The sequence below is a fragment of the Dermacentor albipictus genome, chromosome 9 (assembly GCF_038994185.2).
Source record: "Dermacentor albipictus isolate Rhodes 1998 colony chromosome 9, USDA_Dalb.pri_finalv2, whole genome shotgun sequence".
Classification (NCBI taxonomy): Eukaryota; Metazoa; Arthropoda; class Arachnida; order Ixodida; family Ixodidae; genus Dermacentor; species Dermacentor albipictus.
Window position 1 is genome coordinate 53,919,438 of NC_091829.1, and position 27,630 is coordinate 53,947,067.

Consider the following 27,630-nt stretch of genomic DNA (forward strand, 5'->3'; position numbering starts at 1 on the left):
GGCTGCGTAAACATTGCAAAGTAGCCACGATAACTACTCGGGTAGTTGATTGCTATAATTAACTTGGCATGCATAAAATTGGCACTGAAGTACATTCCACTAGCTCTGGGCCGCAAAGAACTATATTTGTCTCAGTTAACTGATCACATTTATGGGAACCACATATGGTTTATTATAAGTACATATATGTACTTTTAATGTGCTTGTCATGAATACTAACATTAAAATTTAGCCATACGTACATCTCTTCCACCTCTTCATGAATTAGGAATCTTTTTTTTTCTTTTTTTTAACTACTGCTGAGTGTTCTGCAGCCTTAATATGGCGTTGCTGAACCGTATAATAATTGTGCGTTGAGCGGCGCAGCCAACCGAGCAGTTACTCGGCTTCAAACGCAACCAATTTTCGAAGAATCTGCTCCAAATGGCTATAATATGCATTGTTGTGTCAGCTGTTACCGTTCTCGAACAAAACGTACGCAAGGTTTTGATTACGGGATGGGAGCGGAACGCCGCTATATTTGTCCTCAATGCACAGTTCTTTTGCAGAGCCCTGTGATCGGTCACGAGGTTAGGAACCATCAGAAGACTCGTTTTACTTCTTCAGACGCACTGTGCGTCTTCTCAACCATGTCACCCGCAAGAAAAACCTCCATAGGCGGAAAAAGCAGACGACGCAGACGGTAACAAAGCGGAACTCGTGCTCACAGCGTTCATGATGATGATATTGTTTGTCGCTGCGCACGTTTGTACAAAAAACAAGAAATAAAATGTTTGTCGCCGCTGTTTTCGGTAATTTGGTACAGCATCGAACGAAGCGCATCACGTGACTTGCGATATCGTAAAATATCGGAGCTACTAGCGACTGTTTCCAGTCGTACACGCTGCCACTGCCGCGACCAGCCGACCGCGAAAACAGCTGATGACCCAGAGACTGCGACACGGCTCCTCAGAAGAAGCAGTAGCACCGACGTGCTCCACCCGATGAGAACGGTAATTAAATCTCGCATTGGCCTTTTCCTTTAATTGACGTATCAGCATCGCAAAAGTGCAGCGCAGTTAAGAGGCAGCAAAGGGAAAGCGAACCACGCCGCATCGCTCGACGAGCGGCAGCCGTTTCGGCCGTTTCCTCCCGAATCACCATTTCCAACATTTCCTGTTTCGACGCGTTACTTTTGTTTTGGTTTTTGTTTTGCCACTGGCGCCTGGCGCTGTTCGCTTCTCGCCATTGCTGCCGCGGGCTCTCCTGGGTCTCGGTGAAAAGATATGGGCCTGGACCGAGACCCGACGACGTCGTGAAACCTTCTTTGGCGCCGACGCAGCGGGGAAAGCGAGGCTGGGCGACTCGATGAGAAGACGGCACGACTCTGGCCGCGTGAGTTATGTGGGGAGACCCTCCGCCGCGGCCGAGGTCGTATAATACGCACTGCTACACATCCCGTCGGCGACGACGGGCAACTAGGTTGTGCGCTTGGACGAGGGCGATACTATTTGAGTAATTTTCACTCGGTCTCCTATTTCCGCAGTCCGCGGAAGTAACGCCGCGTCGGTTATCGTGGTCGATCCGTCTAGCGACAAGCCGTCCGTGGATGTGTGCTAACCCTTGGAAGACAGATTGGAACAGCTTGGCAGACGATTTCTGGCTGCGAGGTGGAGGGGTCAGTAAAGGCAGAACCTTTTCTTTCTCTTGTTTTGTCGATTTGCTCTGTCGCCTTGCGCTAGGCTACGATCGTCTCGTCGCGCGTCGATAACGCGACGGCGCTGAAACGGTTCCCAACACGACGGGCGAGAGGTTTGCCCATTTCGAAAGGGGCGATTGTCGCGTTCTTCAACTGGTTCGCGCGACGTCCCACGCTTGACGACTTTTGCCGTTCCGTCGGTGACCGTGGCTCCTTTTTTTGTATTTTCTTTTTTTGTCGCGTCTCCTATTGCCTAGAGAATTAGCGCCGGGATGCGCAGCTGCCTGTGTTGCGCGCCCCTATCGTGTGTGGCCGCCCGAAGTCGTGTGTGTACGAAGCAGACACTGTGCCTGTCACGCACGCGAGAATGCGAGATGACGTGTGTTCGGTTCAGTTGAGGTCACTCGTGTGATAGCGGCTTCCCTTCTAGTACGGGAATTCGGTTGCGCCATACGTACGGGGCCGATTGATAATCGATACCGCATACAAACAACAGCGCGCCTAAAAAAAAGAGCCCATTCGGAGAGGAGCGCTGCAGATACCCCGTAGGGTAAGTTGCGGCTCTCGAATAAGCAATCGCGTGAGGCTTTCGCAATATAGGCAAGTCTTGTTTCGAAATAAATGCGCGTCCACGCGCAGGGGCCACGCACTGCAGCCGATTCGCGTGCAAAAGCAAAATGTTTCACACGTTCGCTTTCTTTGTGGGTATGGCGCCCAAGGCTATATATATATATGCTCGGTATTAAAATAGCTCATCTCATGCCGCAAATGTCCTGCCTCATGCACTCTCGATTTCTTACCTCTCGGTTTCCCGTCAGAATATAAGATTTTAGTGATATGTATATCAAGACTGCTGGAAATACACAAAAAGTGCGAGTAGTTGGGCATTGGCCAGTAATGCAGCATAACTCAAGCTCATGATCGACAATTCCCACTTGCATTAAACAGGTCTCTCTAGTGTTGGTCATAGTTTTTACGATGTGAAAGGAAGGTTTGAAAAGGCGGCATAGAATTCATTAATATGTGCTGGAAGTTGCACGTAGCCATCTCTTTTCGTGCCCGAAACTGCATTACCTATTGTGCATCTATTATTTTCATGCTGTTGTTCATTTCACCATTGTTTTGATGCTGCCTATTGTTTTCCACTGTGCAATTAGGGTGTTAGGGTAGCCTCTCTTCTTTGTTGTGGTGTTGACTGTCCATGACAATTATGTAACATGGTCTTGCATGCAGCCCACAGGTCCCGGTAGCCATAGAGTACCCTACTGAAATTGTGAGAGGGAAATCTGGTGCTTTAAGTCATTAGACTGGCATTGGGAATGATATGCACCAATGTATCTATGATTTGGCATTGTGAAAGCAAACTATAGCTTCTTCTATAGTGCTTTGTGGTTCCTGTGTGTTCATTGTTAGTCGCACATTCCGCTAGAGCAGTTATGTGTTTACATTGGAAACCACCTTTGATTTCATACATACACAGGCAACACTGCGAAGGCTCTCTAAGAGACTTTACTCTCTGCCTGTGTTCGGCAGCCAGAAAACAGCACACCACATATGAAAGATTAATGTATGCATCATGCAATTCAGTGTAACACTAAGTCTGGTACTTTTATACTGCAATATATGGCCAAGTTCTTACATTGAAGGCATCGCAGATCTGTATCTATTTACCACTAAACGAGCGGAGTGACACATCTTTGATCAAAGACCGCAGTGCACCACTCCGGCTCCGACGAAAACAATAGTATGTCGCAGCATGTCACTGCAGCCAGATCTGTTTTAGGTAGTGATGCTCTCCATATATATGTATATATATATATGAAGAGCATCACTACCTAAAACAGATCGATGATTTTAGTCCCATTCATACGTAATGTTCTGAAAACAATGTAGAAGAGTTGACTGTTGGGCTAGTTGGTCGTCCATATTTGAAGTAGTAGCTTAGCGCAAATAAAACTACGGACACAAGGAAGACAGACAAGGATAAGCGCTACTGTGATTGTGGAACGTGATTGTGGAAATCGGATGGTGAGGGTAATCACTGCCATGCAGCAAACTTGAGGTGACAGTATTAGGTTAGAACAAGAATCCGGAAGGTTATTCGCAGCCAGAAGAGTGAAGTTTAGGCAAATATATTAAACAAATTCACAGCAATTCCACCACACACACATTCCTTCCAGACAAAACCGCTGTTCAACCACTTCAAGCCTCCATCTTCCTGTGAACTTCCATCTTGTTTGCATGTTTTCATGCAGAAATTTAAAACGCATAGTAACCCTGTAGCATTATCACGTGATATAGAGCTGCTGCCTCTAACATTGCTCCTCCTGTTACTGTGAGTACACCATAACTATTTGCATAACTATCGACACAGCTATAAATTCTGTTCTTTTTGTTTTGCTTTAAAAAATACTTTTTCACTGTTTTAACTCGAATGCCATAAGTTTACAATTAAAATCAACGCCCAAGCATTCTATACAGATGTTTAACCACCAAAGCTGAAACGTGCGTGTCTGATATTTATCACTGGGCTCATCTCGACGGTTCACTAAATGAGGGCTTGGTAGGCTGCTGAATCCTCGGTATGCGGTTGCTGCTTGTGCTCAGCTGCACGAGCCTGTTCTTGTGCTTGGGCTGCAGCATCAACGTGGCGAAAATGAGCTCATTCGCCGTTCTGCTCTCGGTGTTGCTGATAGAAGGCTGCCTGCTCCTCACGAGTACATGTGACACGTGGCCTTCCCATTTTGAAGTCGGAGAGAAACTGCTGCATGTGTGCTCGGATGCAACAGAGAGCGACGGTGTCACTGCTGGCGCAGCTAATCCACCACCACCAAGGCCTTTTCACTCCTATCCATGACGTCGTGTTACCTGGCCCGACTGCCATAGAATCTAATGGGAATGCTCCCGAGCAGGCACTAGCAACTACCGCTTTCATCACGCCATCCTTGTCAATGAAAATTTTGGGCGAGGTAATGTGACGTCATGGATCGGAGTAAACAGGCCTTGTGCTATCTTGGTGGTGTTGGCTAATCGCACGCCTCTTTCTCTATTTTTTTCTGCACATGTGCATGGGGCTGCACCGGAGGAGATTTTGGCATACAGGCGATCGACCGACTTACGGACGGACGGACGTATCGGCTGTCATATACAGCTTCGCTGTAAAAATAGGGTGCTCACATTTTCATACATGCTGTATTGATGTTGTTGTATTCTCGGAATTCAACATGCCCACCGTGGTAGCACAGTGTCTATAGTGTTGGGCTGTTGCGCTCGAGGTCAGTGGTTCGATCCCTGTCCCAGCGGCCACATTTTGATGGCACCTAAAAATTAAAAAAACGTTAGTCTACTTTGATTTAGGTGCATGAAAATTCATGGTCCCCAACTACAGCGTGCCTTAGTATCATATCATAGTTTTGGCACTTAAATGTAACATATGAAGTCAACACAAACAGGGTGCCTTGACTCAAAGGATAGAGTTTTCCTGATAGCATCTGCCCAAAGCGGTCATGCTGACTTGTACGCAGTCACATTTCTCGTGGGTACTTGAGGCATCTCTGGTGCATTTTAATTAAGCGTACAAATTATGTGGCTGATGTCATCAACACCAGGCTGTTTCATAGAGGCACTAATGAGCAAAATATTTCAACCATATTGGTAAATTACCCTTTGACAATACCAAAAACTCACTCTTTACTGTAAGAGCAAGCTTAGTAACCGGGAAAAGATTAAAAAACGAAAGTGGAAAGTTGTTTCACTTTCAAAAACGCCGCTTGGCTAAAAAGAACTTGGCTTGACTTGTACACGACCAAAGTAATTGGACAGGAAATCATGAAAGCACATAGCCATTATTGCATAAGTAATTCAACAGTACAGGAAGAATGAACTGCATCGGCTTGAGAAACAAAAGATTTGAGAAACAAGACTAATTTCTTGGATAAGGCCTCTCTTGTCCTGTGCTTGCCACCAATGCCGGCGCTCAGCCGCCGTCGCACTCACCTCTCGCAGTTTCATGCTTAGGAATGCATTAAAGCGAATGCTAGATTAGACTGTGGTATTAAGCACCCTGACCAGTAAGTATCCTGTTGCACACACAAAAAAAAAGGTACTGCAAATATCAGTTGTTGATTTCTTTAATATTTGTTCTGTGCATTGCATGACCTGCGTAACCCCTTTTCCTTTTTTTTTTTTATCTTGGCTAGAATATAATCCATGTCCATTTTATTTTTAATCCAAAGTGGCCATCATATCTATAGCCTAGTTGCTGTAATGCTGATAATGCCTAGGCTCGCTATCTTGCAACTGGATGCTTAACCTTTCAAGACAGAAGGGTCACCGGAAAGTGGAGACTTGAAGCGACCAAGAGTTCGTGGACTAGGGAAGCCTCAGCCTGGAGCCAACACTTTGGCAAATCGACTTTCCTTGCCGACACTGTAACCCCCGTATTCAGAAATGCAACTTAAGTCGAAGCTCATGCTTGACTGGATTTAGATAACGCCTGGCCTTAACGTGCCCAAAGACGCTCGCTGCATTTCCTTCGGCGCATTCACAATAGGTATCGCTTAGATCAAGTCAAGCATGGGCTTCAACTTAAGTTGCATTTCTGAATACGAGGGTAAAACTTGTCTTTATTGAGGACAAGTTCCTCGTCGAAATATTGGCTCTAGGCCTGCAATAAAGCTTTATCTGCAGCTGCAATGAAACTTCGGCCTCGTAAAAAAAAGCATAATTTCAGATAGCGTAGATGGAAAGGAGATCCCGTAGAAATATCTTCATTTGAAATAAGAGTAGGTGTGTCACTGCCACTTTTCCTTCATATCTATTTGTTATCTATTGTGCTGAATGGCTGAGCCTAGTGGTAATGCCAGCACAATGGTGTGCAAGTTGACGGCAATAGCTCACCGGATGGATTGGGTAAAACATCACTACAAAAGTTGGATGTAGTACTTTCACTACCTATCCTACAGAATGCAATGAAGATTGCTTATTTAGCTGTAAATTCATGATGGTTACTTAGTTGGGACTACTACTCCTGTTGGGTTCACATTAATGCTTGAAAATTTGAACATTGTTCTCCAAAGCAAAACCAGGGCCATGACAGAAGAGAGCCCATTATTATATATATATTTTTTGTCAACTTGAGCATTTATTCTTGCATTGTCCCATCGGAATGTGGACCACTGCAATTTAGAATCGAATGTGTCACCTCGTGCTTAGAAGCAGTTGCAAATTTTCATTAGCATTCAATTACGTGGTGACAAAATTTAATTTGTTAATTAAGTGCATACAGTTAGCAGTTTGTTCTGCCTATTTGTGAAATCTGGGGATTGAGTGGCCAGTGCAGTTAGACTTTTTAACTCTAATTGCATGCAAAAATTTGTTGTTCTGATCTAAGCCATTGGCTTTATAGGAGTGAGGAGACGGGAACTGCTTGAACAAGTTATCAACCATATTACGATTAAATACACTCGCATATAGCTCAGCAGTACACATCACTTGCAATTGCATTTTATACTGTAGCACCACACAGGGTATAGTTACACAAACACCACACAGACACACAACAGAGCACAAGTAAAACAAAAATTGTTACTCACAAAAAGAGAAGACAAAGTACCGAGAACACAAGCATCTGTTAACTGTGTTAACTGCTGGCTTTCTTCCAATTCATGCTTGTGAGTTTTAGTTCCAGTGCTAACAATGCAAGAAGAGACCATTTTGGTTTTGTTGGCATGTAAGCATACACGTGGGTATTTATAAAAATTTTTTTGCCATAAACAAGATGTGCATCTTACACTAGGTACTCACATGCAACACCAATATGATATGCTGTGGAAATGCGATTACAGTTGGTTACAATCTGTGCACAGCACGGCACGTCACTTTGAAAATTAGCAGCAGCGCAAGCGGTGAGCAATACACCGTTTCTCTTCAACAGGGGTTGTCCGCCCGCGGCAGCGGACACACTAGCGGCGAAAGCTCGTGCTGAGGAGCGGCACTGTGCGGTGACCAGTGGCAGCAGTGCTTAGGAGCATGAGTCGGCAAGCGGCCGGCAACAAGGGGGGCGGTGGCAAGTCCGAGGCGGGTGGCGGTTACCCTGCCCGAGGGGCTGCGGGCTCGGACGCTGCCGTTGGGGCTCGTGGTGCGGCAGGACCCTTTCCCGGCGGCAGTGCACCACCGGCGTCCACGTCCAGTTCGGCATCGGCGCTGGCCAGTCTGTTTGAGTGCCCCGTCTGCTTCGACTACGTGCTACCGCCCATCCTTCAGTGCCAGAACGGGCACCTCGTGTGCTCCCCGTGCCGACAGAAGCTCACCTGTTGCCCCACCTGCCGAGGGCCCATCGGTGAGTCCTGCTGGCTGACTATGAAGTTGTTGCATCTCTGAGACTCGAAAGAAGAGTTCAGGTCCTGCTTTAGCTGCCGTAACAGTGATTGTGATGCTGATTTGCTGTCGCTCTACCCGGTTAAAAGTTGATTAAGAGCTCAGCAAGTTGGTTCGTTATACATAATAAAAGAACAGAGGTATTGCAGAAAACAACGAGCTCTTGTAGATGCTGGCACTTCTTTGTACTGACGCTTGTTGGTATTGATGCTTGTTAGTACAAAGACTTGTGAGTAAAGATACTCATCGGTCCGGGCAAGAATGCCCGCTGATCAGGTGCTGGGCAGTGTTTTCTGTCTACTTATCTGCTGCCTATGTCACATTGTTTTTCTGGGCCACCTTATTCTTTCAGTTGTCACTGACTTGACCTTGTCACCTAGTGTCACTGATCAGACTGAGTGGTTACTTTTGGGCCTTACTATACACTAGCTTTCTAATTTGTCTCATCACTGTCACTGTGATTTTCCTGCTGGGTCTGCATTTCCAGCAATCCAAGTCCGTAACTTTAGACACTGTAGCAGAATGTGCATCAGCCGGCAACTGCCATCATCCATTAGAGCACTCCCCTGTTGCTTCTGAAGAACTTTTGTTTCCCTATTCACTCGCATGGCATGATGAACGGCAGATATTTCACCTTAAAAGAGTGAATTCTTTAGGGAGAAAGTGCATTCCTGCCAGATACACAACTAGGGCCTTGAAAAAGGAACACACTAAAAAAAATGCTGTTGCTGAAGGGAGTTCCTGTGCAAGCAAATGCCAAAGTAGAATCGCTGTCATTTGCAGCAGGGGACGACGGAGGGCCAGAAATTGGTTGGAGCTGTACTGTTATGCATTCGCCCACAAAGCTGTGCAACATTTCATCGGCTCATTCCAGGGGCACCATGAGATTTTTGCTTGTTGTGAATGAACCAGGCAAGTACCCAAACAATGTCGTGTGTCGCCATCACAGCCTACCCGTGCTCACTTGTGGGCAAGACCCTGCCAAGTGCCTTTCTATTGCCTATGCCGTTTGATCTAATTTGTGTTATCTGTGCTGTTTTGGTTGTTATATAGTCGTTTCAGTTTTCGCTTACTGTATTTTTGCACATATAACCAATTGCAAAAATATTTTTATTTGAACAGTGAAGTCGAGGGGTGCAAGATGCCTGTATACGTGGTTTCATGGCAGCACACGCCGCGCTGCCGTGAAGCTGCATAATAAGGCAAAGTTGTCTGCCTTATCTGCCGTACAGTTTCGTTTTCTCCTAGAGAATCCCAACCCTGTATGTTGAACTCCCTTCACCCCTCTTATGGTCACCCATTCTCCTCGTCTTTTTGAGTCACTATGTTGTGTTTAGTAGTTGTCAAATGGTGCACTTAGTGCCGGTGAGCCAAAATTCAAATCGCAATGAGCTGCGCGCGATGGCAGTCCTTTAGCGCGCAGCAGCAGTTGAAGATTCTCAACGTTGCCAAATAAATGGGGAAGCAGCTGCTGGCCAAAGTTGCAACATAGGCGAGTTGCGCTTCCTTGAAGGAAGACTGCTTTTACAAAGATTTGAGCGTTACTTTTTGTAATCATTTCCACCCGTTGTATGTGTGGATTTTGTTCTTTTTCTTTCTGAGCTGTGGTAATTGGGGGTGTGGGTTATGCGCAGAAAATATAGTACTTTCATGCTAACTCGGCGTTAAGTGTGGACACCTGTGTGTTTTTGGTTCAGCTTCAACACTTCCCAGCTGTAACGTTGTAATGTCCAGCATGCCTCAACATGGCTAGACCTGCTCATAGCACCAACCCCTTCTCTTCCTAGGTACCAGTGTGTGCGTGGGCATATGCTTAGTATCGATATTTGTCTTTGAATAGTTTTACACGTCAGCAGTCAGGAAAGTGCAATTTCTTTTTTGAGAAAGCCTTTAAGCACTGCAATATACCTCAGTGCGCTTAGGAGCACTGAAGCATATAGAGCTCGTGTGAGTCAGGAAATGGTGAGAACCTAGAACAAGGTCCCAGGGGCAGAGGGGAAAGCACATTGGGCGTATGCCGCCCCCCTCGCCCTTTTGAAATTTTTTCGTATGGGGTGTACCTGGAATAGCATGACAAGCAACATCTGCCTGCCCCGCCCACTTCCTTGAAAAGAATCTTTGGCTATGCCAATGCATGGTGCTGTCACTGTGAGGCAATGCTGCACCAGTTCCCTGCTGAAGTGCTCCGTGGCTTCACTGAAATGTAGAGCATGCAGCCATGAAGCTGCTTCACATAGCAGAAGTTGCGTATGACACTACTCGCATCTGTGATTTCCCATCTGGACGTGGGTGATAAATAGGTCTGCGTTATTTTGGCACCAGGATATGGCCGTTCCCTTTTGTGTTTTTTTTTTAAGTTATTTTCGTTTTCTAAAGTAAAGTTTTCCAAAATCTAAAGCAGGTGGCAAGATGGTACAATTAGACTCTGCTTTCTGGCTTTCTCGTGTGTGTGTGTGTGTGCACGTGTGTGAATGCTTTGTGCAAACAGACAAGCATATAAAGCTCAGCTGTTGATTGATGCTGATTAGCTATGCTACGGCATGCATTTGTCCCTAATGTTAATTTTGGCGAACAGGGCCCCCAATGGTGAAGCTTATAACCGGTGGCATGTAGAGTGCAGGTCTGCAAGCATTTTGGTGGTGTCATCGCAGTAGTGAATGCAGTTTGCACATTTCCATTTGATGAGTGTTTCAAGATCTACGGTAGGTCGCAACATTGTAGGAGTAGACAATGCATTTCGTCTTTTTCTTGCATGCACGCACGCGCATATGCGGACGTGTACTGCTGACGCACAATTATGTGAGCCTTGCCCCCCATTGACTGACGCTGACTTACAATGTTACGTTTGTGCCTTGTGTGCAGGCAACATCCGCAACCTGGCCATGGAAAAAGTGGCCAACACGGTGTTCTTCCCGTGCAAATACTCGCTCACGGGTTGCCCGGCCCTGCTGTCCCACTCTGACAAGCCCGAACACGAAGAGGCCTGCGAGTTCAGGTTGGGCCGCAAGCTTCCCCATTTATTAATATCGCCTATGTTTTTTTAGTTATCGGAAATACCATCAAGGCCCCCAAAACCTTGGACAAACTGTTGCCAGCTTACTACTTAAGCAGTGTTATTGAAGGCTAAGTGCAATGAAATTTCACTTCGGTTAAATTGGTTATGTATGTGTACTATGTAGTACTACAACAAACTCTTTGCAAAGTTTCTGGGCTATTATTTTTGTTTAGCAGCCTCTAAGCAGCACCTAAAGGACCACTGACAGCCAAATTTTTGTTTGTTACTTATGTTTCAATGAGTAGGTCTGTGCCTGATAATCAAGGAATGAAACATTAAATGCTGTGATGTATAATTAATGCTTCCATTGTTAATTATGGTCAATTTTAATGTCACTTCTTGTGCCACCCCTTATGTAATACCCCCTAGTGGGATCTTTAAGGTAAATAAATGAAATGAAATTGCGGTTGCAACTGACTAGACACATGATCTCGTGCGCTCGAGAATCACTGATGTTGAAGAGCATGCAGTTGCAGAATCCATCTGCTAGTGGCAAGTGCGCGACATGATGTCGTCGACATGAGAATCGTGGTCGTCAGAAAATACAAAAACATTCTTGCATGACACTCCTTATTTTACAGGAACATTGTCAATAAAAACATATGGTTAATTCAATTGCTTACGGCTCCAATGACAGCTGCCGATGGAGCCAGTAGGCCTACTCTCTGGCAACAGCTAACAGCGCTTGCGATCTTGCTGCAGCTCCTCAGTAGAGTGCTTTTTTAGTTATTAGAGTTATTAAATTTCAGTTATTATTCTAGTGTTACGGGCACGTCGTGGTACCACAGGGAAGTCCAAATAATCATGCAAGCTTGAAGAACTGGTTGCCAAGTGTGTTTGACATTTTTGTCACCAGAACGTATATTTTGAGGCAACTCAAAACAAAAATTTGCTTTACTATAACTGATGGAACATTTCTTCTTTTGTTATAGCACTAGAATATCCCATGGAAATAAAGCGTGGCCCACTGAATTTTATATTTGCTTAGCTATGTCAATGTTTGACTATCTTCTCCGGATTTTCGAGGTCGTGGACTTTCGTTAAAAGCAAGAATAGTAGAAAATGTTAGATCAGTATTAAAGAGCATGAGGAATAGTTGAAAGTGTAATATCACAGCTAGACGAGCTGTTTGGTGTATAACCGAGAGCAAGCGGCGCTAGCATGATTACGGTAGATATCAGGGCACTTAAAAATTGAAGGACGCTTAAGCTTCGCCTTCAAGAGTGGAACGCGACAGCGTTCCCGTCGACCCGCCAAGGGGTGTAAGACGATGGGCTACAGGGCAGCCATCACTTACGAGGCGCCCCGCATCGGACGCGGTGAGCGTCGAGCCATACGGTCGAGCAGCGCGGCGTTCGGCGCAGCAACGAAACGTGCGCCTGAGCAAGCGGAACGAACCAAAGAACTCGGTATCTCGGAGGGGGAAATGATGCACGCCAGCCAAATGTCGTGATCGGCACGGGCAGAGAGATAGATAGATAGTAATCTAAAGAAAGGAACGGCGCTTGATTCTGCAAGCCGTGTGGGAGCACGGCGAAGCGTCGTCAGGGGAGAGGGAGTCGGGGTGCGACGCGCCTGGCACCGGTCCCAATGCGCGCGTGGCGCGCCTCCTGTCGGAGCAGCACCGTACATGGAGAGGAGGGGGTCTTCTGTGTTTGCCGCAAGATGGCTGTACGTGTGCGGAAAGCGCAGAAGAAACGCAGCGGAAGCGCACTTCGCTAGTCGTGTAATTGCGACTTCTGTAAGTTACATGTTCATAATTACCGATATACACCGCCGTATAACTTTCCACGGCTCATTTCGAAGGCAACACCGCATTCACTAGAGGCGCGTTTGTACCGCTTGGAAGCATCGAACTCGTGGCTGAGTGGTAGCGTCTCCGTCTCACACTCCGGAGACCCTGGTTCGATTCCCACCCAGCCTATCTTGGAAGTTGCTTTTTATTTATAAAGTGCCTGCCGTGATTTATCGCTCACGACCAATGCCGCGGACGCCGACACCGGCTTTTCTGCGACACGAGCTCCTTAACGCTATCGCGTTAAAATGGCCAATGCATTGTAGAATGTCTCTGTTGTGCCAACATGTGGATTGCTTATTTCCATCTGTTGTAACACAGAACTGTTATCACCTATCGCGGTAAGCACATTCAACTACAGTCAAACCCCGTTACAACGAACACCACATTAACGAACATTTCAGATTAACGAACTTTTATGAAATCCCGTGCCGACTGCTTATAGTTTCAATGTAAAAATATTTCACTACTACCAACTTCAGAATAACGAACATTTCAGAATAACGATCCGAATAATTTTCGTGTCATCTTAACAACACCTCAGTACTACGAACTCATATCCCGAAATGCGAGGATTCTTAGATTTCGGTGTATCCGTCACGGCAGTCGTAGCTCTAAGCTAGCAGACGACGCAGCGCGAAGAGCGGGCCGCCTTGCAACTTGCTTCCCGCAAAAACCTGAGATGGCACGGAAGGAGAAAGATGCGGGCGGAGACTCTTTTTTTCCTTCTCCGTTGTGGAGGCAACGACACATCAGGTTTTGTGAGTGGAGAGGCGGGGAGCATGGGCTCGTAAAACCTGAGACGGTGCAGCAGAAGAAAAAAAAAAGTAGTAATTAACGCTGAAGTGGCCTTTTTTTTTTTTTTCCTGTTGCGGAGGTGACGACGCATCACGTTTTTATTGCTTGTTTTCTCAGTTGTTCGCGTGCTGTCACCCGTATCAGGCCTGTCCATCTTGTTTTTCTTCTGGTTATATTATTGTGTTAGAAGTGCGTGCCGGCATTCGCGTTGCCATGAGCTCAACAACTCTAACCACGGCGAAGAAGCGAAAGCAGTTTGCTTTGAGCGAGAGAGTAGAGATTCTTCGCGAGATAGAAGACGGGAAGAAACAATCCGTCGTGGCTAAAGAACGTGGAGTGGCGCGGTCGACGATCGCCACGATTCTCAAAGATAAGGAGAAAATCTTTAAGCACCAGCAAGAATCTTGCTGCACGTTACGGCAGCACCCGAAGACCGCGACGAGTCCGTGTCGGCCACAGATGCGTTGGACTGCTTGCGAAAACTCCGCATATTTATAGCCAAAAGCGGCACAGCGACCGAAGGCGCGTGCATAAGAATGCGGACGGTCTGGAATCGTTCGTGCTGCAGAGTCTGTGCTGCACCCGTCAGAAGACGATCACGGACTATTTCAAATAAATGTGCCTTGTCTGACGATCACGTGTGCATTGTGTGAGAAACAAGTTCAAGGAGGTACCGTTTCAAAGGTAGGACGCTTGCGTTACTGAAATGCTATTGTTATGGCTAATTTTTGGGCTTTCACTATAACGACCTTTCAGAATAACGAACATTTTCCCGCGGTCCCATGAAGTTCGTTGTACCGAGATTTCACTGTATCTGTTTCACAGCTTGCTTGTTTCACCGCCATGTGCGGTAGCATTGAAAGGCAGTGTTAAAGGCGCAATGCCCTGCATCGGCTTGTTCTGTGCTCCATATTAGCTCTGTTAGCTCCATATATTAGCTTCATATTAGCTCCCAGGCAGGGAAGTGTGCCTGTTACTTACATGCCAACTTGCCCGAATTTTCCGGTAAGGTTATGTATTTGGCCTCGTTCTACTATCTTATGAAGGTTGCATCAAGTTTTACGCAGTTCTTTTCGTGAAAAAGTTTCTCGCTGGTCTCTGACCCTACCTTTGGAAGTCTTCAAGTGGGGACACCAGGGCTTCGAGAAATTATGTACGATTTAAATGTGTGGCTTATCGGTCTCTGCTGTTCCGTGTTTGCTGCTTTTTGTGTGCTCCAGATAGAGGTTGCTGTTAACAATGTGTGTATGTAACTCGCAAATAACACGTGCAAAAGAAGTTTTTTTTTTTTTAATTTGTGCTATACACCTCCCCCACCTCACCATGTCGTGACTGTGGTTCTTCCTTTACATATTTAAAATTAACAGGTTGGCAGGCACGCTGTTCTTTAATGTGTGTGTTTGCGAGCATTCTGTGGCATATGTATAGGGACGCTGGAAATACGATGTGCTACTGGTGATTAACGTACAGACGACTAATGTAATGTGCCCCTCCCCCATGACTATCTGCTTGCACACTGTTCGGTGTTCTCGCCATTTTCTTACTTGCACAAACTCTTTTCTTGGTAATGGTGATACTGCGAACATGAAGCCACACCATAAGGCAAAAGCTGCCTTTACTGTGTGCAGAAAGCACGAGGTTGCAGACTCGATTACAGTGCCAGCTTCTGCATTTCGACGGGGGGCAAAACGCAAAAGCCCTCGTGTACAATGCATTCGGTGCGTGTTAAAGAACCTCGGGCAGTCGAAATTAATCTGAAGGCTCCTACTATGGCGTGCCTCCTAATCAGATTGCAGTTTTTACACATAAAGCACCTGAATTTGTGCTTGTGTGCATGTGTCTGCGCTTTTACATCTTTTCACTGCTTGCAGTGGCGCCAGTAGCAACTCTCCCCTTGCGTGCTTTTTGTTGCACGGCCCTTTTCAACTTCTTGCAGGCAGAAATAAAGACATTGGTAGCAGCCATAGAGTTTCTCACTATATCACCTAGAGGGAAATCTGGCGCCACCGTCTATGAGAGTTTCTTAAGGGGGAATGACGGTATATGTGTCTGCGAGGGTCGTGTTGGCTGGTGTTGTAAGAGGCTTCGTCTAAAACGTGGATATGGCTACACAAATAACACGCTCTCAAAGTAAATTCTTCATAAAATGTTTCCATTCATGCATATTACATCTTTACTCACCTACAATGCATGACCAAGCGAAGAAAAGCAAGAACAGATGACAAACTGTTTCAAAGCGAGCGCGAACCTTGTCGTCTGTCCTCCAACTTTAGTGGCCCGCTGATACTTTTTACGTAACATATAGTCGTACACGCAATAACAAGTTCTCATAGTTAAACAAAACATGTTTTTACGTAATAACAGAGCTAAAACAGCTTTTCACGTGCTGTTTTAGTAGAAAATGATTCATTGTGACAGGCGAAATGGTGCTTGCCAAGCGCGTCTTCAAGGTGTCCTGTCTCTCCGAGAACGATGCCAATCCGAAGTCAAAATATACCGGCAACCCCATGCATACCACCGCGCACCAGCGCCAGATTTCCCTCTAGAGAATGTAGTCAGAAACTCTATGGTAGCAGCTATGCTTCTTAGATACAGTATTAAATCTGGCCTGGTTACTCTAATCTCTGCCCTTCTCTCTTTGTTGGGGTGTGATGCAGGCCGTACCTGTGCCCTTGCCCCGGAGCGTCGTGCAAGTGGCAGGGCTCTCTCGACCAAGTGATGGCGCACCTCGTCCACTCGCACAAGTCCATTACGACACTCCAAGGTGAGTCCAGAACGAGAGGCACACGCAGTGGAAATATCCATGATACGATCATGGTTTTATTTAATTTTTTTTGGATGACATGAATGTTGAGTCTTTGCCAACAATGCATCGATGGGACGCTAAAGGAAACTGTAATCTGAACTGTACTACTGGTAGTAAATTGTTGTTCTGCAATACCCCCCCTTCGCCCCCAAAAAAATGTTACTTTGCCTTGGAAGTTCCCACACCAGCTTGCTGTTGACAGCATCTGCTCGAGCCTAGTAAATGTCTGTTGACGGCATCTGCTCGAGCCTAGTAAATGTCTGTTGACGGCATCTGCTCAAGCCTAGTAAATGTCTTTATTAGTTCACGTGGACCACACTGTATTGCAAAAGAGCTTAAGGGTGAAATTGGCAACATTTACTGAGCTGCAATGGCCCAAATATGGAATAATTAGTTTTGAAATCTCTGACATCACACCAACAGACAGGTGTTGGGGTTTCACCATGAAATTAAAAACAGATATGGTACTGTGACCTTCATTTTCTCTTCCAATAATCAACCTGGTACTGTAAGATTAACGAAAGAATTATCTGTCTAAACTGATCTACTGTTTCGATTTAGTGTGCCTTTAAACCTTGTTGCAGCTTTTGCTTCAACTCATCTCCAAAACTTGAGATTACATAACCACCAGTACTATATACTCTGTTTCAGTAGTTCTGTGCAGCACTGTTGAAGCTACAGGCTTCTTTGACCAAACAGAGGGGGTGAACACATCTTAAAGGTGCCGCTCTGCTCCCTGTCCTCTGCTAGCGGTGAGCACTGCAGTGCAAGTAGTGGTAGCATCAACTAAAACTCCAACTGCACCTAAAAGGCATGCGTCTTCAGGATATTTCAAGATGAAGAGAGGTGAAGGAGGGTTGCAGAGACTGCGGAAGCAGAGGTTTCACAAGGAGCACCTAGCAAGCATGCCGCACAGGATAGTGGCTCAGTCTCTTGTAATGCCAACTTGGTCCTTCCTTGCGCATAAAAGAGTAGCTATGAACGATACCACACAAGCAAGTCTGCGGATGCCGTTCTTGCGAAGGGCGAAGCACTACCCAGGAAGAGAGTCAGACAAGTATAGAACTCTATCTTCAGTATCATAGCGCCTCAATAAATATTTTATTAAAGAACGAAGCGAAATTGCTTAATAAACCATCCTGCGATCTGCGCTCACTGGTTGCATAGCATTTGCTCTGCAAATGCTATGCAACGGAACTACTGAAACAGTATAGACGAGCGCACGCCAAGTTTCGCCCGAGACGCCAGCGCTCGTTTCTCCCCTGGCGGCACGGTTTCCAATCCTCCGGGGGTTTGCTTCCGCCGGTTCCCTTCGCTCGCGCTGAGCCAGAGGAGGCCAGGCTGAGCGCGCGCTGCACGAGAGAAGGCTTTCTCGCGCGCGCTGCACGCGAGAAGGTGTAGGTTTCCGTCGCCGCTTCCCTTCGCGGTCGCGCCCGCGTTCAGTTCGCGCTGCGCGCGAAACGTCTCTTGTTTGCGACGGCGCCTTTCGAATAACCGGAAATTATTATTGTGTTGTTAACTGTCACGACAGCAATGTAAACATGAAAAGGTTGATGCCACCAGTGAAATTATACCGATTCACAAGAAAATGGTACGAAAGAAGCAGACGACAGACATGGATTACTGCGGTGCGCCGAGCGAAGTAAACATCTGGCAAACGAAGCGAGATCGTTTATTGATCACTCCTGAGTGTATGACGGTTTCTATATCTAACCCACGTGAAATTAATAATTACTCGGTACACAATCCTTTTATTCATACAAAAACTTTAAGTTCAACGAGTGCTTGTCCTGTCTTCTTTCTCGTGTTTCGTTTGTGTGTGCGCTGTCTGAGAATGGAAACCACGTCTGTTGTATGCGCTAGCAGTAGCCGAAGTTCACGCGTGCCGAGAAATTGAATATGTGCATGATGCATTGAACATGACCGGAGTTCATTCCCGCTTCACCACTGCACCGATCGATCGGGTTACTGGACGATACACACCCGCGTCTTGGTCGCGCCGGCATTGCTGAAGCAGGAATGATTAATAATACTTTCAACTTCCGTCTCTTGAGTACTGTTAAAAAATGACCAAGCTGTCTACATTGCTGCCTCTATTCCATATTGTAGGGGACGTACTAGTTAAAGTTGTGTGCGCATGTCGTACTTGTGCTATGCAGCGATATATCTTGTTTATTTCCGCACAGTGTCGATAGAAGTCCGTTGTCGCCATCAGAGACAACACGGATTTGTAGCAAACATAATGTGAGAAACTGCAAAAATGACTTTAGCTCGTAGGTGCCGTATGTATGTGCCGCATCGTATGTGCTGACGATTTTTCCGGCGGCACATACGATGTCGTTTCCCATTACCTGCTCAGCGTCCCTTACATGGTTAAGCAGACGCTGCCCTTTCGCCGCATTGCAGCCATAAAAATAATCGTCAAGCGTACCGATCTTCTTAAAGGCAAATATAGCGTGTGCAGTTTGTTTCACACTAAGGGGAAAACTCGGAACGTATTGCATCGCGATGCGGCAAGCAATGGAGTCGTGCGGCGGCAGCAGCTCGAGCAGGCGCACACGCTTGAGGGGCGGTGTCGTGATCTGCGTCGTCTGCTATGGCGGCGCGCGCTGGCCGCATTTTCGGGAAGCGTGGTACTGTCAGGGGCAGTGCACCGATTTCATCGGTACTGCGGGAACTGAGCTGATGTTCTTTACTAAACGTTGTGCGTCTCCACACTCTGATCCTTCACTGGCGCTAATGGAGTTCCACAAACGTCTTTTGACAACATGGTTCATTTGTAATTTCGAAGGGCCGGAGTACTGAGCGTGTGCACGTATATTTCTTCACTGTGTGTGCTACCGTAATGAGCAGCGACAAAACGCACCAAGATGTGCGCGCAACGTGCTCAGTCTTTGTTTGACTCGAAAGGAAAACAAAGCACTCAACAATGGGAGTCGAACACGGTGAAACAAACGGACACGATTAAATGAACGTTTTAGGTTCAGACAATGAGCTGGAAGTGATTTTTCTCGATAATCATTCGCTACACCAGACAGACCCTGCCCGCCGGTGGGGAATTGGACACGTCACGCTCGGAACTTCAGTTAGTATCTCGTCATGTCCCCAGCGGCAGCGATGACAGCGCTCATCCTGGAAGGCAGTGAAGTGTAGAATGACTTGATCAGGGATGTGTTCATTCGCTGCACGTCTCAGTCACTGACGATGGTGGATCGAAGCCTATCCTTGGGCGACTGATAGAGGGGATGTTGCGCCAGCGATACTTTCAACGAGCCCCAGACATTTTAAATGATGTTGGCGCCCGGGGATTGAGGCGGCCGCTCCAAGAGAGTGACTGCGCGCTCTTCTAGCAGTTCTTGCACAGCACGAGCAGTGTGGATCGGCGTCCTATCGCGTTAGAATATATAGTCGCCTTCCAGAAACGGGCCGTCAAGAATGTATGGAATCTGTACGTCGTCTATGACTGCCATGCAGCGATGAACTTACATTCGAGGCGTATCAGTGGGCGTCGCGCAACGCTTAGCAAAGAATACCGGCTCCTTTCACGCAGTAACGATGTGATCAGCGCCCTGCACTTGACAGTAGAACGTTTCTCGACAATGCGGCCAGCGTGCGCCGCCGTAGCAGACGACGCCGTTCAAGATCCCGCCCCTCGAGCATCTGCGCGAGCTGCTGCGCTTCGAGTTTTCCCCTAAATGTGAGAGAGACTGTACACCGCCCTCCGAAGGAAATGTCCACGCGCACACACCGCGCGCGGCGCGAAACGTGCCCAAACACGCGCAGTGCAGGAGGCAATCAAGGCGGCGCGAACGAGAGATGGGAGAGGGGTACCACCGCTAATAGAATTTTGCTCCGCATGCGGCGCTCTCAACGCCGGCGCAGCAGCGCCGCTCTCGGTGCCGTTTTTGTCTATAGAGGTGCGGAAATACAGTGCACGTGATGCCAAGCCATCTCGGCATACCCACTTTTTGCACGTGGGGCAGGTTGCCTCTAAAACATGGCGCAAAGCCGCGTATGTGGTCAGCCACTCTAGAAAAGGATGCGCGGATGGGGCGCGATAGGATCTTATTGCACTTATACTTGTGCGGCAATCACTCAATCTTGGTCCCTTCATTTGCACGCAGCCACTTGTAATTCAACAATTACATCTGGATCCATAAAACTTTACAATTACTGTCTCGATATTCCTACACGATGGCAGTGAAATTTCATTGTGTTAAAATTTTGTTTAAACACACTTCGTTATATTGAGGTTACAGCCCCCCCCCCCTTCCTTGGAGTCAACTCACATTATTTGGCCACGAAGCCATTGAAGGAAGCAAACATTTAGTGTCGAAGGGTTCTGCCACATGAACATATCTTATCAGTAACTTGTGCAGTAGAACTGATTGTAAAATCCCTCGACGTATTGATGCACTGAACTATGAGGTCATGCCAGATGGCGTTACACGATCACTGTGGTACCATTCAAAATACATTGTTTTCTATAGACAAAAAGTTGTGAAAAAGTAAATCATTATATTGAGAATTTCATTATATTGAAGTTTAATTGTATTACCTTGGTATTTCTTCATGATGGCAATAAATATTGTTATAGTGAAAGCATGTATTAAATGGACTTTGTTAAAGTAATGTTCAAAATACAGGATGTTCCAGAGGCAAGAAACCATACTTCATTTTGAAGTATGGTTTCCATACAGAATTTAGTTATATTAACCCTTTGAGGGTTGAATTATTTTGCAATAAACTTTCCCAGGTGGTCAAATTACTTTATTGCAGATCTTGAATATATAAAATGTATAAAGTCAGTAATAAATAGTAAAAGAAAATTGGAAACAGTATTTTGGTGTCGGCATCACTCAGAACTGCAATATGTTCAGTAGTATTTCAGAGTGTGGTACTCCTTGAAACACGAGTCTACACACAGCGCCTTATCGCAGTCTGCGATAAAAAAAATTGATAAAAATCGCAGTTGATCACAGTCTGCAATAAAAAATTATCGCAGTCTGCACACCAAAAACACGTGTCTGTTCTTCTCTTGGAGCGACGAGTTGTGTTGGCAGGCACATGACATCTCTGCGTGCGGCTGCCTTGGGCAGAGGTCCGAGGCGCTCTCTCGCGTAAGCGCGTTGCCGCAAAGACCAAAAATACCTCGCGAGCGGCGATGATAAGCAAGCTAAGAGCAACGCCAATCAAGATAGAAATCAACTTCCACAACTCCTGCAAGAGAGTGCCGACCAAGTGAAAGATCGCGTTTCGCGGACCTCCGTTGCAGTCACACGGTGAAACCGAAACCGCAAAAGGGGTGTTGCCGCAGTCTGCGCGACGCGCTGAAGCTAGAAATCAGTTCTGTTTATCTCCCCAAGTAGGTAGCACAAATTTCAAACGCTTCTCTAAGTTCTAAGAGGTGGCAGCACCTCCCAGTGAGCACGCATCGTCATTATGGCGCGAAATTTCAAACAGAGGTTCAAAACCGTACTCGTACGGCGAAGACCTTGCGGGACAGAAAACCGCCACCGTACATAAACGGCAAAAACCTTCAAAGGGTTAAACTTCGTTATTTGAGCTCTAACTGCAATTTCCTGTCTTTGACTGCACCAATAAAATGTTGTTCTTGTAGATGTTCTATAGCTCTCTCTGTAGTGTCTGCATGCTGGGTGCTTGCAGTAAACATACGATTTTTCATAGCTGCCCCTGAAACATTCACGATTTAGTGGTTTTGGTTCGTCTCGTCAGATCGCATGAGTTCAATTCAAGCGCTTTTGATACTACAGTTAAAACCTCAACATAATGAACTTCCATGTGACGAGGTATTTAATATATTTATAACTTCTTGTACATAGAACACCATGTATTCTGAAGCTCAGTATAGCGAGTGCGCCTGTCTACACTGCCCATACACTGCCTCCGCGGCAAGTGCAAAGGTCCAGTCAAAATTATTTTACACTTCCGTTTTTAATTGGCAGGCATTAAGTGTGGTCGGCCATGGAGTCACAAGATCTATGGCACCGCACGATGCAACAGAGGCAAATCTCGGATGCCACGAGGCCCGTCAATGCATTGCGGTGCAATCTCCACCAGCTGCGCTGGTGCTCATAACCATGCTATTATAGCCCGACCTTCTTGCAATTTGTTTATAAGTGCTTACTAACAAGATACTATCCGCTAGGAATGCTCCGGGAATTAGTGAAGTTTTTTTTTTTAATTTTGAAAACTTCTAAACCTTGAATCAACAGAGTTCTTTGCTGCAAGTACAACTTTGTTATATCAAGGTTCGACTGTATAACGAATTGCGTTTATGCACTATTTCATTATAAGGAAATTATAACAGAAATGAATGGAAACTTCCGCAGACATTGATAGTTCAAATGGTTCAGTGCATGCGGCTGCTTGTGAACACTCTTCAAATTGTATTGCACACCGTGCAAGTGAAAGCGGCAAGGGTGAGCCAAGAAAGAGGGTGGCTGTGTGGATGACAGCTGAAATTTTCAACAAATGGCTGACTGGTTTTGTTAAGATGGCAAGAAAAAAAACGGCAGAATTCTGCTGTTTCTAGACAGCTGTTTAGCACACATGAAAATCCCACCATTAAAAAACTGTTCAGCTTGCCTATTTTCCTCCAGGCCCTACCTCTTTGCTACAGGCTCAGAATCAAAAGGTCATAAGAGCTGTTAAAGCCAAGTACAGATGACAGCTCACTGAATAACCGCTGTTTAATAGGTATGTTGCAGAAGCAGGAAACGACAAATCAATGTGAGGACAGCAATTAAAATGCTGGCTGGGTCCTGAAATAACGTTGATAAGAGCACTGTGAGAGGGTGCTTCCGAAAAGCGGTTTCTAATCTGCAGCAGAAAAGCACTAATAAGGATACTGCAGGTGAAGACTTGCAGTATATAGACAAGGAGCTAGAATATTTGCCAATCATTGAAAATGAATGTAAAGAATGCGGCACATTTCATAGCTTCGTTGAAGCGGATGACAATCTTCCTGTTGCAGAATACCTCTCTTATGAGAGCATGAAGAGCTTTACCATGATGTAGTGGTTACAGCATCAGTGGTTAGTGATGAAAGCCTTGCCTTTTGTTGCCTGGGCTTCAGAAAAATTTGTCTTGAATTTCATTTGTGTTTACTGCATCAATACAAAGCTCTTTTCCATCACACTGCACAATACAAGGCTTGTCCCATACCAGACAGGTCTCCAGCTCTATGCATGTGGAACCTTCTGAAGCTGTTACAATAATTAATGATGGATTACAATGCGGAACAGAAAATATGGTATGCTTCGAAATCTTTTTATGTACAGCTGAATGGTCCGTGTAAGTGCAAACGTTTTGGTCCAGCTTTTTCCATTTGTGTGTAATCAGGGCAAACCTTTTTTACCAGATGACATGCATTTATTTGTTCATGCATGCATGCCACAAGCCTCGTGCTTGTCTAGTTGTCACCATTGTCGCTGTTGTGACTGCTCAAGCTCTATTCAGTAGCACACTCTTCGATGCAGTCACCCTACATGCCATTCATGGTGTTAGATATGCCTATGACTCCAAAGCTTTCCACATCTAAAGACATCGTCTCTGTATATTCATGAAACGGAAAATTGCCATCCACCTGACAGTAACGCACAGCTACAAAGGAAATCCAATATGGGTTTCTCGAAAAGCTTTCTTACTTGAAGAAATATTTGTGTGTCAGGGTTGTTTCAGCAGTATGTACTTCTTGCTTATTACCACTTTAACCCAAGTGACATATTTATTGCAGTTGACCTTTAAACAGCCTGTATTCAGCCTGGCAGTCGGAGGCAACATAGCCCTTATACCTTTGGCTCGGCCTATTTTGTGGCCTGTAGTTCATTTTCATGGGTACAGTTCTTGGGTTACCAGGCCTCATTCACCACACATCCTTCCCCATCGCAGGCGAGGACATTGTGTTCCTGGCGACAGACATCAACCTGCCCGGTGCGGTCGACTGGGTGATGATGCAGTCGTGCTTTGGCCACCACTTCATGCTGGTGCTGGAGAAGCAGGAGAAGTACGACGGCCACCAGCAGTTCTTTGCTGTGGTGCAGCTGATTGGCTCACGCAAGCAGGCCGACAACTTCATCTACCGGCTCGAGCTCAACGGCCATAAGCGCCGGCTCACCTGGGAGGCCACGCCGCGCAGCATCCACGAGGGCGTCCAGGCGGCCATCATGAGCAGCGACTGCCTCGTATTCGACACCAGCATTGCCCAGCTGTTTGCCGACAGCGGAAACCTCGGCATCAACGTCACCATCTCGCTGTCCTGAGCGGCGTTGCGCATACCGCGTGTGTGCTTCGATGCGGACGCGTGTGGCGAAGAGTATGTGGCACTCCTCCCGAATTCTTAGCGGCCTGCAAAGGAACCTTGTGACGTGCGCATCGACATCACTGTCTTACCATTTCGTGTGCCGCATTGCGCAAATCGTGCAGTACGCTTCTGCGGATGTGCCGTAGTCTTGTGTGAGCTCAACACAGAAGGACTAACCGGAGGTCTTGCAGTGAAGTTCAGTGCAGTGGAGGTTGCCAGTGCGTTTGCGGAACAACAGCGTGGGGACCACGTCTCTTGGCTGCATCGTCATAGCACGCACGTACTGTGGGATTTTCCACGTTTTTCTCTTGGGCATGGATCACCATTTCGTGTGTATGACCGAGACGGCTCTACCGTCAACCTCGGTGACGAAGCATCAGCGTACTACAGAGGTATACCCCTTGCTCGACTTGTTTCGTCAGCTTCAAGCAAAGCTCCCAGTGCACTGCTGCAAGACACAGCGGACGGTGCTCGTTCAATAGGTCGTTACCCAATGCCATCACATCAGCTGTGCACCATTGACAAGCTTATTGTGTCATGTTTATGCCTCCCTACGCTAGTGCACAGGTAGGCAATAGTGGTTGCAACCACAGGCACGAAGCTACACTCGCAGCAGTGGTGTGCCTGTGATACGCCTGGATAGCCGCGTTTGTGACTCACGATTATGGAGTGTGTCTAATTTTTTTGCACTGCCTTTTTGCAGTGCAGACACTCCATACTGTCACCTGTGGCGGACCAGGCTGCAGCACTGCATTCCTAGATGGGTTGCCTCGGCACAGGCTCAAGCAGCTTATCTCTGAAATGAAGCAGCGGCTGCCTTATACTGCATTGAATCCATGACGGCACACTTTCAAGCGTTTCTCAAACCTGCTGGGATGTCATTCTCGAAGCACGAGTGATCTCGAGGGCTTTGGGGAATGCTCTTGGAGACAGCGGACTTCCTGCATGCGAAAGAGTCACTGGCTCATAGTCATCTGTTGCTCACTCGGTCACCTTGTCGAGAGTCATTGGAGGTGGAGACACAGAATCAACGTCTTAGCACGGCAGACTAAGCCGTTCAAGCCTCCGAACAAAATGCCTGTGCGCTGCAACAGTTTGCAGTGTGAAGGCGGGGTCTTGCATTGTAATCGCCATTGGGGAGACATTGAACTTTGTTCTCATTGGTCTGTTGAACTTGTCGGGATGGTAACGCTAGACTTTTTTGTGGCGCGCAGAGTCTTTCGAGGTGACTGAAGGCACTGAATTAAGTTTTTAGCCTTGCACTTGCGGCTGTAGGTTCTCCTCACACGGAAAGACAAATCTGCGACTGAAAGCTTCCGAAAGGTTGCAGAGCCGCATTATGTAAAACCGGCGCAGCACCGAATACTTAACGACCGACTCGTACATCTTGAGGTCATACTGAACCCAAAGAAGGAAAAAAAACTTGATTTCGTGGACCGTACCTGGAACATTTGTGAGAGTGCCGCGACCGATGGGCAGCCCGAGGTCTTTCCGCGACTTTCCCGCGCAGCAGTTTTCTGCCATTGCCTGTCTCTTGAATGGTCAAGTGCCATCACAGAGGCTTGTGGCATCGAACACCTGCCTGCAGGGTGGGCGGACAATCGCTTGCAGCCCCGCAAGCTCCGTTCTGTTCACAAACCCTCTGCACACTGCCGCCTAAACTTTTCGAGGCCCCTGCGCATCTGTGATGCACGGAATATATTTTTCAGACTTGCATGCCCCGGTGCGCTGCTTGTGGCTAACGAGTGACAAATTTTGCCTATGTTTAACACTTTGATTGGCTTTTCTTGGCTTTCAGTGCTCAGACGTAATCGGAATAATTGTTCCGCCCTTAAATCTCTACTGTTCGTCAAATGTCGCCAGCTTCTGGCGTCGTCCCTGACAACGTAGCTAAAAAATTGTGGGCAAGGTTAGCGCAGGTAAGGAGGCGTTGGCCAACGCTATCCTCTGCATCAAACGCAGGAATCCAAAAGGCACAGAAGTCCGTCTGGATTTGTAGAAGCGATGGAACTTGATCAAACGTCGCCCAAAGAGAACCCGAGGAAGAGGGCCGACTAAAGCCTCACTTAATATACAAGATTTACGGACATTTCACGATTAACCGACTTAAGTAACGCAGCGAGAATTTGTACGACTTGGCAGCCCGTTCATTGGCTTGCCTACGATCTGCCTTCTGTAGGACATATGGTGAAAGAAATGCGTTGTTTTGGCCCTGCTATTTTCATGCCAACAGCTAGATTGGTTTTATGTCTCGACATTGCCTGGCCTGTATGCTGAATTCAGAGACGCAATTCTTTTTTGAAGGACGAGAAAAGGACTGTACATATGTTGCATAGTATGGAAATAAATCTTTTAGTACCAACGACAGGTTTGAAGAGGACTGGTACACATTGGTTTGAGACGATATTACTCTTTCGATGCTGGCTGTTGATTCAACAAATTTTTTTTTTTCCCGCCATTCTTGCAAAACCCCAAACATGCATGAAATGCAACTGACACCAACCACATCATCGCTGCAAAAAAAGTCGTGCACAGAACATTTTTTTTTTTCACACACTAAACTTTTTTTCTTGCCTGCTAACAGCGGCAGTACTTTCTAATGCATAAGCCACTATGGCTTACATTCAGTGCTGCCAAAACTCTTCTTATACACAACTACAGTTTGCTTGCTGCATTTTCTCCTAACTGCCCTACTGCGTCCTATTAAGCCAACGTGGATCAAGTTTGACAAAGCTGTGCACCAAATTTGCACACTTAACATGCAACATGAACACAAAGCAGCATGAGCGCCTAT

General features: G+C 46.5%; 1 protein-coding gene across 3 annotated transcripts; it reads left to right on the forward strand.

The window, feature by feature from the left end:
- The first annotated feature begins 832 nt into the window (after positions 1-832).
- On the forward strand, positions 833-27,201 carry LOC139049886 (E3 ubiquitin-protein ligase Siah1-like). 3 transcript variants are annotated; one of them, XM_070525748.1, is made up of 6 exons: positions 1,092-1,374; positions 1,526-1,657; positions 7,614-8,018; positions 10,919-11,051; positions 16,362-16,468; positions 24,425-27,201. In XM_070525748.1, exons 3-6 carry the CDS (start codon positions 7,709-7,711, stop codon positions 24,793-24,795), a joined length of 921 nt encoding a protein of 306 aa, XP_070381849.1. In that variant the 5' UTR covers positions 1,092-1,374; positions 1,526-1,657; positions 7,614-7,708; the 3' UTR covers positions 24,796-27,201. The 3 variants fall into 3 exon arrangements, with proteins under 3 accessions (XP_070381847.1, XP_070381849.1, XP_070381848.1); XM_070525746.1 differs by lacking the exons at positions 1,092-1,374; positions 1,526-1,657 and adding an exon at positions 833-992; XM_070525747.1 differs by lacking the exon at positions 1,526-1,657 and having other exon boundaries at positions 1,093-1,374.
- Positions 27,202-27,630: the final 429 nt, after the last annotated feature.